At 36.6% G+C, this 13,401-nt stretch overlaps 1 protein-coding gene across 1 annotated transcript in view; it reads left to right on the top strand.

The window, feature by feature from the left end:
• Positions 1-663: 663 nt before the first annotated feature.
• Positions 664-13,401, top strand: part of FSHR (follicle stimulating hormone receptor) — a 78,811-nt gene continuing 66,073 nt past the window's right edge. Inside the window, exon 1 of the mRNA XM_015813693.2 lies at positions 664-818. Coding sequence (XP_015669179.2) covers positions 664-818 — 155 coding nt within the window. The remainder of the gene's footprint in view (positions 819-13,401) is intronic.

The following is a 13,401-nucleotide window of genomic DNA, read 5'->3' as shown; positions in this document are numbered from 1 at the left end:
GGTCAGGAACTATGGTGCTCCCATAAAGCAGAGGAGCTCATCCTGGGATCCTAGAGCAATATGTGACCCCCATGATGGCTTGGATGCACCAAGCTATGAGCATCATCAAAGGTTCCTACTGAATTTTAACTGGTAATTTGACAGCAGGGTTCTATATTTAACTCGGTGGGAAATAATCAATTGTACTGCAATTAATTAAGTGTGGATTTAAATTTAATCAAATTTATTTTTTAGTAAGATCCTACCCACTTTGGAGAGTGCACCTGTGGCAATTCACTTGGCTTAAAATTGTTTCCTAGTCCTGCCATAAAGAAAGTCAGTCTATACTAGATTATAGGGAGCAAGTACAAATGAATATCAGCAAATAAAACTATTCTGAATATTGCAGTGTGCTAAGTCCTCTCACTGATGCCGAACACCCAGATCTAGAGTGCAAAAAGTACATGATGAGCACATGAAACAGAGGCAGACACACTGTAACCCCACCTTTCCTGAAACCCTGATGGACTGAAAACCCTGATACACAGAGATGTCCTTCCCTGGGGATCACATGACTTACCACAAATCTTGAAGGCGGGTCCTCAGGGAACGGAGTTATGGTGGGAGGCAGGAGGAGCTTATTTCCCAGTTGCTCAGGAAGGCATGGGCAACGTAGAAGCAAGCATGGCTCTGTTTTTCCTCAGCCTGTGGCTCCTCTTGGGGGCTTGCTTAGGGTGCCAGCATCCCCTCTGTCAGTGCTCGGACAGAATGGCATTCATCTGCCAGGAGAGTGAAGTGACCTATGTACCACAGGACATCCCCAGGAATTCCACTGAACTGTGAGTAAAAAAAAAGAGAAGCAGACAAAAAATAGCCAAGTCAACAGCAGCTTTTGTTCTTGTCTTTCTGGGTCAGCTTCTTATTTGATAGGTCTGGCGAACATTTTCAATGTGTTTGTGTGGGGTGCAAGCTTTTGGGGGATTGATGATTCTTCCAGAGCACTGCAGCCCTTGAAGTTCATTCCCATGATATTTTGCAGCTGCAGAGCAAAGATAAGCCACCTCAGACAGAAGTTTAAAACAAAGTTTCTTTTGATAGCAGTGGATGCTTTCAAAATAATTTATTTAAACACCCAGCACTTCCTTTTTTAAAGCTTGAATTTCAGCGCAGTTGAAACTGAACAGAGCACATCTGCTTTGCTAAGAAGCTAGAAATCTGGCAGTGGTCACTTCTTCAGGAAGAAGATATAGGTTTCTTGGCATAAACGTGGTGGTTTGTGTTAGGATCACACAGTTCTTTGGAGAGTTTCATAAAGAAGCAGGGTGACTCTCAAGTAAAGTCAGTGAAGCAAACAGTCCTCGTGAAGAACAGCTAATGAGAATAAATGAGACAGTTCATTTCTCCACACCGGAAGAGTTTCTTAAAGTTCTCATTCATTTTCCACAGACATGAAGCAATTTACATATTGCCCCCAGCCACTCCTGGAGCACCAATGCTATGTTGTTACTACATTAAAAACAATGGTATTTTTTCCATCTCAAATACAAAAAACTGTTTCTCCATCTATCTGCTAAAGATTCAGAGTACAAATATGTGCCTATATCTGATGAAGGTATAAAAAGAGTCCATAGCATTAAATCTTGCTTGATACAATTGAAGCCTTAGATGTCTCAGAATTCAGTGGGGCTTAGTTCCAAGTAAATGGGTCTAATGAGGCAGTCTTAACGAACCTCATGACATAGCTGTAACTGCAGAAGAGCTGCCTTACATCAGTAAAGTTTTATAGAATTATTGGGATCTTTACAAAGAAGAGATCTTCTACGTGAATTTGTGGATTCTTTTTCTGGGAAAAGATCAATGCAGCCATGTACCACAAGGTAAAATGTACAAAATTTAGACGTGAAGATTTCTTCCCTAAATAAAGATGTAATTTAAAAAATCATATTTTCATGCAAGTCATAGCAAAAGTAAATAAACTGAGAGAGAATTGAAGATGACTGGATAGAGAGATCATCTATTAATAAATTTGTGTCTGGCTGCACTACTTTAATGTGCAGGTTGGACTCACTCCTCAAAATGAAATTCCATTGTTATAAAAGTAGTATATCAAGGCAAAAGGCAGGCTGGATGCTATCTTTCATATATATCTTTCTATGTGGTCAAATAGCATTAATGGAGAAATGTGATACTATGCAACTCAAATACATTTTCAGGGTCTTTCCTCCCTTCTTGATAACCATGGCACAAACACTTCCTAGCAACTTTTGTTTCTACTGTGTCCTCATAATATTGCCTTCATCTTATCCCACCCTCCATTCTTTATAACTGTCACTGCTTAGAGTCAAACATTTATTTATTTGTCAAATTTATATGGCTGCCCATCTCACACAAAAGTAACCAATTAAAACATTCTACAATACAGTTAGAAATAATAAACACAAATAAGACAAGATCAGGAGAGGGAATGCATTATTGGGGACCCTCCATAGTCAAGCATAGTCCCTGAACACTAAATTTCTGTCCAAAACAAGCCCAACAGTCAGCTAGTATGGACAAGCTCCTCTTTAAAGCAACATTGACTTTTGTAGGGACTGTGAAAAAAAAGCAAAACAGTAGTTAGAATATCCTAGGGAAAGGATAGGGCTCATGAGTTGATTAACAAAAGTTCCCAACATTTCAGTCTTTGGTTTCAGAGCATCTGTATCCATTAATATTTTGTTTTTAATGTCACCCTTTCAGATTGTTAGGCAGGAACATTGAAAAAATATCATGGAGGAAGGCACTGCCAAATACCTTGCACTACTGCCAAACTGCATAGTTGTGCTCATGTAAACACTAGAAGTCAAGCTTGACTCAAAGGCATCTTTACCTTTCTATTTTTTGGCAGTAAACCAAAGCTCTGATTCTACCTCTCAAAAGAAGTATGTATGTATGTACGTATCTAAAAATTCATATTCTGCTTGAGAGAAAATCAAAGTCAAAGTGTAGAAATGGGCAAACCACCACCAACTCTATTTCTATCCTTGTAGAAATTATGCTACCAATTCCATTTTTAGTCTTCCTGGGTCTTTTTACCTGAGGAATAATCACAAATCTGCTTTAGATTTTGTTTGAGACTAAATTTCAGCAGCAGTGTGCACTCTGTCTCTTTTGTAACATTTATTCTTCTCAGCTGTTAATCTCAGCTGTTCTTATGCAAAAGTATTCACTCAACAATCCAAATTTGGAAGAAAAGCAGATGGATGAAAGGAAAAGATAAAAAGTGTCCATTAATCAAACTCTTAATAGGCGTTAATATTGATTCAATGTCTTCTTTTGAGAGTTCAAGAATGTTGTGAAAAGTCATACCCACAATGCCTGGATGAGCATGTTAGACTGTAGGGATTTAATAGAAAGATAGGCCATATTCAAGATAAAATCATGGGGTTTGAAAGAGTTATTTAATTCAATCCAATCCAATCCCCTCTCAATGCAGGAATCAAATAATCATGCAGGAAGGAAGTAGGCTTTCTTTCCCTCTTCTCTCCTGAATCACAGAAAATGTTCCCTATAAACATTTTCTAGTTGGGCTCTTTAGCCTGTTGAATGGTCTATTCAGGATGGGCTATTTTCAATGACTGTTCCATTTGTACATGAATAGGGATGAAAGCAATTCTTTCCCTGGGTTTGTATGATGTGAATTATATCATTGAAAGATCTAGAAAGTCCTTTTGTACAACACACTAAGCTTGGTTAGTTGCAATTGTGGTTATGGTTTTGTGTGTATGTATGTGTGCTTTATAAAATGGGTTCATTTACTAAAAAAGTGTCTTAACCAAATTAAGCAAGTCCAATCATCATGTAGAGGCCTGCACAGATTTATCTTGGGGAAAAATCCCACTGAAGACAATACTTAAATTAGAGTTCACAGACTTCCTTACGCATCAAAGTGTTTAGGTACTCAGAGAATAATGTGGAGATGTAGCAAAAATCTCCAACCCCCCCATTTTAATCTGATTATTAAATAAGACTTTAATAATCAATTCTATTAAAGATAAATATGAAGATATTGCTCAAAATATGTATTTCACAAATGCTATAAACAAACCAGTTTATGCAGTAACTTTGTGCAGAGAATAACAGAATAACTGAAAAGGTAGTAGATTATTACAAAATGGGTAGATTAATTTAAAGAATACTGCCATCTCTTTTAGTGACTTGAGTTCATATGCTAAAATGTAATGTGGTCTGATTTTGGTTTACAGATTTCAGTTTTGCTATATATATTTGCTATACAGCTATGCTCTGATGTGCTTTTATAGGTCTCATAACCTATAAGGGTATTCAGATAAAGAAATAATTTCTAGTACAGAAACAAGCTCATTTGAAATTGTTGCTAGCTCACTGCTATCTAGCATGCTATAAAGTAAAATTTAGATGACCTAGCATTATTTTTGCAAAGATGTTGCTTGAGAATATCCCACAAATACAGTATGCTATAAATATGATAGTTGTACACATACAGGAGAGAGAATATAATCAATATAATGGAGTAATATAATGATAGCAGGCCAGATGTTGAATATTAGAAATTCAGAAATGCCTTCTGAGCCAAGGAGCTCACTAGATAATCTAAAATCAGACACTATTCTCACTATAGTGAGGATAAAATGAAAGAGGATATCAAAAGAACATGGGCATCTCTCAGGGTTTCCTTTCAAGAAAAAAATGGGTGCAAAATAAGTAGTGAGAGAGATAAAATAAAGCATATATTAAATCTCCCCAACAAAGTGCCTTACAAAAGTCCAAGGCAGTGTTTCTCAACTTTGGCAACTATAAGGTGTGTGGAATTCCCCAGCCAACAAATTTTAGCCTTTCATGCAGTCCCCAGAAGTGTTTTGCACCTTTCTGGTTGCTTCCCCACACCTCCAATATCATTAGCTTGTTTTCATTGCTAATAACAAGTACATATGTTAGGACCCTGCTTCTTGGCCAAGATTGGCATGACAGCCTGAGCTAAGAACACTGTTTTCACACTGGGAATAATAACGATAGAGATTACAGAAGTTTCCTGCCCTCACTACTTTGAAATATTCCTATGAATTTTGCAAGCAATCAAGGTTGCAGAAGATTGTTGGCACTCTTTTTTTGCTAACTATTGAGTCTAGACAAGGCTGATGAGAAGCCTAAACAAAAAGTTGGAATATAGACATCCAATGCTGATTTGCTCGCTCAGTTTTACCTTTGAGAAACAATTCTTTAAAAAATTACTGTCTTTCTGATGACATGTCCTTAAAGTAGATTGCACACTGAAAGATCTAAATTTATCTGCCAGGAATTTTTACAGGCTGTTTGGTTCAATCATTTCTGCTGTCTGATCTATGAAATATAAAAATAGGGATGGGGTATATTTAATGTAATTGCATTCATCAACACAGACTTCTCTACCAACCAAGGGCTTGTAATGCATTGCAGACATCAATAGAAAAAACCTTCAGATTAAACAAATGCATGTAGTTTTGAACCCGGAACATTCTGTAAATAAATTTACTTAAGAGGTCAGCTCCCTAGTCTGCTCCTTGAAACGGCAGAGTTTGGAAGTCACTTATAAAGAGATTTATTACTGGGAAGTTGTGCCAACTGTCTCTGTTAAGTGCAGGTTGGGACATTTCCTTCCAAAAGACTGAACTTATGAGGAATCCAGCACTTCTTTGATGAAAGATGGAAGACTATCTTGAGTTCTGCTTCAAAAAACATTGTGTCCTGATTTTTTTTCCTCCCACACTGGAGGGTATTGATAACTATGCTTGGTCTGACAGCAATTGCAATGCATTATTTCTAAAATTCACCCCTTATCTCTACCTAAATGGTAGAGGATAATTTATGGAGAAAACTAGTCTGCCACTCATTTAGCACCTGCTCCCTATTATTCACTTCAAAACAGAGCAACATATCTGCTAAAATGCATTGCCTAAGCCAGCTGCCTCTCTGCCCAGCTTCTTAATCAGGACTATTCCACTAGCACTAGGCAGTCATTCCAGATAACACCCTGTTACTATCAGGACACCATCTCAGCAATTTTTTTATTACTGAATTTATAAGCCACTTCTCTATTTATTCCAACATCCAAGTCAGTTTGCAACAGTAACAAAATTGAAGCTTCTTTCTCACATAACTGATAGTCTAACTTCTAAGAGCCTTCTAAGACCTCTTCAGAAAGATCTTTTCTGTTGACTGATAGTGGACAGGCTCATAGCAGGTGATGTAGCCTTGCAGATAACCAGGGTCTAAGCCATTTGGGGCTTTAAAGGTCAACAACTTTAAACTGTGCCCAGCAGGCAGTTGCTATCACCTAGGGCAGGTTTTTTGCGTAGGTAAAGATAGTGAAAAGAAGGTGCAACTAACTGTTGATAACTTTTGCCAGGTAGTCACATTTGGCATAATAGCAATAGTATTTTGGGAAAATGCAACCCAAATCTGAGCAAATTTCACCTCAGTCCCAAATTCATTTTTTCCCCTAATTGTTAGCACCTCCATTTTATCTGTACTGAGTTTCAGCTTGTTCTCCCTCTCCCAGTCCATTTTCAAGTAGGCAACATTCAAGTGTATTAAAAAGCTGGGTATCATCAGCATTCTGACTGTAACACAAACCAAACTCGAAATGACTCCCTCAGTGGTTTCATGTATATGTTAAGCAGCATAAGAAATAATACAGAGCTTTGTGGAATGGCATGAAATCCATTCTGGACTGGATAGCCTCGGCATGGATTCTGAACTTTCCCAAAAAGTCTAAGACTTAATACTATGGCAACGAGGAATAGTACACTAAATAGTATTCCTATATTTCCCTGGTCACCCAAATGCAGCAGCATTCAAATCTGGCTGGCTGATGGGGTGGAAATCTGTATAGTCTTACCACCTTCCAAAACATTCAGAAACCAACCCACAAACTCAAAGAACGAACCTTCACCCTTATCCCATACCCGAGCTACAGACATTCACCACTATTATAATCTTACTACCTCTCTAGGTTAAGGTTGCAGTGTAACCAAGGAAGCCTAGATGAAAGATAAGTTAGGCCTCCAGTTTTATTTTCTATTTTTTTAATGCCAAATCAGTTGCTGGTGATATTTCTATTGTTGTTGTTTTAACTATTCAGTCATGTCTTTCTCACATAGGTGATAGTCTAACTTCTAAGAGCCTTCTAAGGCCTCTTCAGAAAGATCTTTTCAGCCATTCTTAGTGTCCAACTCTCATACCCATACATCATTGTAAGGAAGACTATTGCTCTAACTAACCTGCTTTTTAAATGTATATCAATATCTCTGCTTTTCCAGACCTTATTCATGTTAACTATTGCAGAGTAGCCAAAGATTATCCTGCATTTGATTTCAGGAGTAGAAGTACCATCGTGAACAATTTTTGATCCAAGGAAAATAAATTCTCGAACTAATTCAATTTCCTCTTTATTGATTTTAAACATCGCATGTCTATGTGCACCTGTTGTCATTGTTTTTCCTGATGTTAAGACTCAAACATTTAAATATTGTTTAATATTTAAACATTCAAATATTTTTATTATCAAGCATTTAATTCAGAATGAAAGTGCTAATCTAGTAAATATCAGAGAGAAGGAAAGAACCAACTTCTTCCAGTTCTTCTACCACTCTGTAATACAGCAAGCTAGGGACTGGCAATGAAGAGGTAGCCAAGTTGCAGCTTCCCAGTTATATTCCAACTTTGACTTGCTATTGTAATGTTTGCCCTCTAGTATTTAACATTCTTGTCCCTTGGCTGGAATAAATATAATGATGTATGTTTGTTCATTCAAATGCTATTCCCTATTCTCCCACCATTTCTCCAATACATTTAATAATGCCAAACAAAAATCAAATAACAAAAAAGCAATTCCTTCTGTATTAGAATCTCAAAACACTCAATGTTTAGTTATGTAGATGAACATGTTGATTCCACTCAAGGTGCTCTCATCACCTCTTTGATGATGAACCAATCAGCAGGGAGTGAGGTCTTGTTTAGCCTAAGGAGCAAGATGATGAAATCTTTAGGCAGGAAAAGTCCTTATGGGGAGTTCTTCAACACCATAACCCTGCAAAGAAAACTGGAAGCAAGAAACAGCTGTTCCCTTCTGCAGGATCTCCCCCAGTGTGTGCTGGAGTAGGACTTCCCAGGAAAGAAAGTGACCTGCTATTAGTGGTTCTTAACCTTGCTGCTTAAGATAGCTTCTCACTACATTGGTCCTTTGGTAAATTAGTCCATTGTCATTTTTGATGGCTTGAAAACTATCAGAATGGTCAAAGGAGGAGAACAGTTTAGGGCAGGGGTGTCAAACTGGCGGCCTGCGAGCCAGATGCGTCACGCACAGGATTAGGGTTAGGGTCATGATACGTCTCATGACACAGTCGAGTTTAGGGGAAGAGGGGGGTTTCAAGTGAAGTCCATAAAACCTGAGAACACATTAAATGGAAGAATCTCACTGCAGTCACCCCATTCTCATTTTTTCTCATCTCTCCTTATCATCTTTTTCATATGAGAGGCCACAGAATAATTCATAGTTCTCCAGAGCATTATTGCACATTAGAAATGATATCTAGTTGCCAAGGCAGTTGTTATCACTGGGTAAAGCCATCAAAAAGGTTTTACTGCCAGCATATCCCTGAGGAATATAGAAGATTTACTACTATTCCTAAAGAAATTTGGTAAGATGTTTTGCCAGAGAAATAACTTGCCAGAGAAATAATTTCAAGAGGTCATTTGTGCACAGCTTTAATAAACCTTATATAAGCTTGATGTCATTACCACTATGCAGATGATTTATTGCTTATATCCCATTCTCAGATAGGCTTATACAGAGCTTTGGATAGTTATTGCTCCTTAAATTGTCTAACTGTGAATGCAGAAAAATCAAAGGGGTTCCTTTTCCCCAGTCTAGAAAAAAGAAAAATATACAAATGGAGAATTGGGGAACATAAAGTAGAGCAAGTTTTCTCTTGCATTAGCACTGCCCACAAGAGTTATTATCACTCGCATAAGTGGAAATCATAATACTATAGGCTACTTACACATTAAGGGAATTTTTGTTTGTTTGTTGTGAGTCTATAATTTTACTTGTAAGGCAGGTTTAATGTGGAAGTGTATTCCAATACAGTGAATTATACTGTTCAGCTTTAGCAACTCCTGAAATAGCACAATTCCATTCTACAATTGCTCTTATCACAATGAAACACAGGGCTTTTTGAGTTAGTGTCTCTCCTGGGTAAGCAAACAAGGACTCTGTGTACTTCTTGAAATTCCTTGGAAGAAATACTTAAGACAAACGTCAAAAAAGGGGAACAAACCGTTATTAAAACACAGGAAAAAAAATGCCTTTACAAACAAAAGTCTGCTTTCATTCTCAGGAATGAAGGGCTATGTTTATTTATTTACACAGTTATTTTTCTTTACCATCTGTGTTAAATAGTTTAAATCAGTGATTTGGAGATTTGAAAACATTTTGACACTTGGTTGTTGTTTCAGTAAGTCAGCCATGTTTTCCTTCATTATAAACTGTACTATGCCTCTCAAGTTATTTTCAGGACTCTCCCATAAAAACATTTCTTGGACTTCTCCACTGATTTTATTGATTTATTTAAAGCATTTTATGGCCACACAAATCAGACAACATGGCAATAGATTTTGATAGGCAATAAGTTCTTTCAACTTCATTGATTCATTCTACAAATCAAGAACTTATACAGCCAGACGATAAGTAGCTCTCTCTTTCTCTCTATTTGTTTACTTTATGCTTGTTACATGCTACCTAGAAACCTTTTTAAATGATCAAAAAATTGTTCTTTCTAGAGAGAAAAAAAAAGATATTGAGAAAGAGACTGATACATATCCCTATATATTTCTTCACCTCTCCTTCATCAACTCCCTACTCCATCTTCCTGAAGTTGTTTGGATCACCCTAGAATCTTTTATTTTTTTATAGAATTTATTATTGCAACTTTCAGCATTCTTCTCCATTTATCAGTGCATAGATGATATGGATGTTGCTGTTTTGGCAATTTAAACCCAAACACTAAAGATCAGAAATAGAATATAAGGAAAAGTTCCCATTTTATATCCCTTCAGAATGCTGTGAATTATCTCTGCCTCTCATTCCATTTCGGATTTAATTAGAAAAAATCTGGAATTAATTTCAAGATTAAAATTAATCCCATCCTGAATTTATTATGCTTCCATTGAAACATGAAAATGTTTACTTTTGAATAGCCTGTATATGATTTTGCTGCTAATTTGTAGCAGCTTTTAGAGCCTTCAATATGCACACATGCATGTATGTATGTATGTATGTACAGGACCCAAGGTGGAGACTGTGCAAAGAGGTCTCAGTAGCACATAGTGGCAAGCACACAGGCAGGAACAACATACACTGAATGGCACAATAAAATAGCTACATTGTGTAAAGGAACATCTGCACAGTAGCTGACCTAGACCAGATGGGAAATCCCAAGAATGTCAGGGGGAACAACAGGGCTAAGATACTGTGTGACTTCCAGATCCATACTTGCCAGTTATTGTGGTAGTAGACAAGGACCAGAGGACAGCAGTGGTGATAGATGTAGCAGTGCCTATTTCTCGTTGCGTATCTAGTATGTATTCTAAATATCTCATCTATATCATTAATTATCGTTTCCTTGCTTTCCTCCAGTGCTTCTGCTAATATTTTCGCCATCATATCTGCTAAATTCTCTCCCTTTTCTTCTTCAACATTTTGGAATCTTAAGTAATAATCAGCTCTATCCATCTCTAGAGAGATAATTGTTTTTTTGGTTCCTATCTGTTAATGTTAGTCGATTGTCCATCTCCTCTACTCTCTTATCCATTGATTCAATTTTTTCTTCTGCTTGTTGCAGTCTTTGTTCGCTTTTCCCCATCAATTCTTTGACCTCTTTTAGTTCCTCTTCTAATTTACCTATCCCTTCCTTGAAGTCTGTATGTAATGCCTGTATCATATTTTTCAGTTCCATGTTAAATTTATCTTGCTATATTGTAGAGTCCAGTGTTTTCTGCACCACCGGACTCTGTAGTGTTGAGGGGGCTGTTGTTAAGTGTGTTGTAATCTTCTTCATCTTCTCCAATGATTTATAATCCAAATGTCAATGTGATATTATAATCCCAATATGTTCCAAGAAGAGGAGGAAAGAAACAAAAATGAGAGAAAAAATCCCACATCAAAAATCCAAGGGCAGGGACCAGAGGACAGCAGTGGTGATAGATGTAGCAGTGCCAAGTGATAGCAACATCAAGAAAGTGTATGAGAAGCTGAGAAATACCAGAGCCAGAAGGAGGAACTAAAGAGGATGTAGGAAATAAAGGCCAAAGCACTTGGGGCTGTGGCTCCAACAGATCCCAGAAACAACATCAGAGCTCTCTGTCCAAAAAAGTGCAGTGGTAAGAATAGCTAAGATACAGTGCAGAACCCTCAAATTCCCAGACTTTTAATAAAAGAACTGAGACTGAGAAAGACACACACCACGCATAGGGGTAAGAAGGGATTTTATTACTATAATTGTTGCAAAAGAGCAACCTTCCTTCATACAATCATTCTGAGTTTCTTCACATCAAGATAACACAAGATAATGCTCATATACATTGAGAATGCTTCTGTACATTGGCAAAATATATCAAGGCGTTCCTGGTATCTTGCTCTATAATTGATCATATCATCATTGCAGTGTCATCCACTTACACAAAACCATATGCATAGCAATAAAACATAGGAGAAAGAAATCTTAATAAGGCAGTCTATCTGATTTCATCAAATTGTGAGCAAGAGGATCCTTTGTGAAAAGTAAAATGCAAATGAGTGAACTCTCTGCAGAACATTTAGATATAAAAGAAAAAATGAGAGGATTTCTAATGCATTATGTGATTAGTGTTCAAAAAATAAAATCAAGCAATTTGGAACAGAAAATGTGAATTATTAACTATAGGATAATAGCATTCATTGAGATAGTTTCAGCTTCGAGACAAAAATCTAAGTTGTATTGTTTTTAATTTCTTTAATACCAAAGTCAGTGCATTGTTTAATTTCCTTCCCAGACTAAGCTCACATTATCATCAGCTAGATCAGAAGTAAGCAACATTTGAAGAGATGACAGTTGTAACATAAACTTCTGATCTTCTCGAAGGTATAGGACATCACCAGCAGGAACATGAACTATTGGGAGGGGGATTTTTAAAAAAATATTATTAGAAAGATTAAGAGAAGTTATGGAAATAGGAAGCCCACCAGTATTAAGCCATTTGCCTTCTCAACTATCCAAAGAACAGGGAGAAGTAACAATTCCAAAATTTGGCCATTTTCTACCAGATTTCAGTGGTATAATCTTGAGTTGTTAGGGATGCTGTTTACTTTCTACGAGTTGCTACCTTTGAGCTCCACCAACTGTAAATTAGATACATAGTAGAAAGGAAAACAATATAGAGCAATTATATGTAACAAAACTGTAGTTTACAAGTATAATCATAGTTGGATAGAAATGAATAGCATCCAATTCCAACAAACAAAAGTACTTCACTGAATTCATAATATGCGAATTAAATGCTGCTGCTGTGTGATGAGATGATAGTCACTGACTTAGATGGCTTTTAAAAAATAAGAAATTAATGAAGGTCTACAAAAGGCTATTAGCTAGCTAAATAAATGGTTCACCTCCTGAATGCAATTACATATTAACTGATGCAGGGCAAAGAGGCATTTGCTTGGTCACAATTAGATCCAGAAATAAAGGATTAAATAAGGACAGGATTATATCCCATGGATAGAAATTGCAAGACTGTGTATTTCAGATAATTTTTGGGGGAAACTTCTTAATGGTAAGTGCTGTTCAGAATGGAAATAAGGTTTCTTGAGAAATGATGATACATTTTTCATTTGTACATAAGTATATACCCAACATGCTATTCCCTTTTGGGATAAGCAATGTTGCAGAAAATCAAAAGTACTAACAAATAAAAAATATAGCTAAATGCAGTTATAGCAACACTAGTCTTCATAACACTCCATAGTTTTCTATTCTTCTTTTAAACTTCTCACTTCTATCTTTTTTGAGGATCCCATCAACTTCATCCAATCTTGACTTTCTTGGAGATTCCTTTCTTCTTTTTCAAATATAATTTTTATTGTTTTCATCATAGAAAAAAATATCACACATATTCCACAATGCTATAAAGAAAACCCCACCCCCCGGACTTCCCAAACCTAATCCCAGGATACTATTCAGATATAAGTAAACTACTATTAATATCCCTAACTCCACAAAATATTATTCTACATGAATAGGTGAAATATATAGAAGAAGAAACAAGTTAACTAAAAACCTAAATTATATTCCACCATTCTATGCTTCTTTTGAATATAAACAATCCATCTTC

Source organism: Protobothrops mucrosquamatus, unplaced genomic scaffold (genome assembly GCF_001527695.2).
Source record: "Protobothrops mucrosquamatus isolate PMUCROS unplaced genomic scaffold, P.Mucros_1.0 scaffold181, whole genome shotgun sequence".
NCBI classification, from domain to species: Eukaryota; Metazoa; Chordata; class Lepidosauria; order Squamata; family Viperidae; genus Protobothrops; species Protobothrops mucrosquamatus.
Note: the sequence above shows the minus strand (reverse complement) of the source record. Positions and strands in the feature narration are given on the sequence as shown.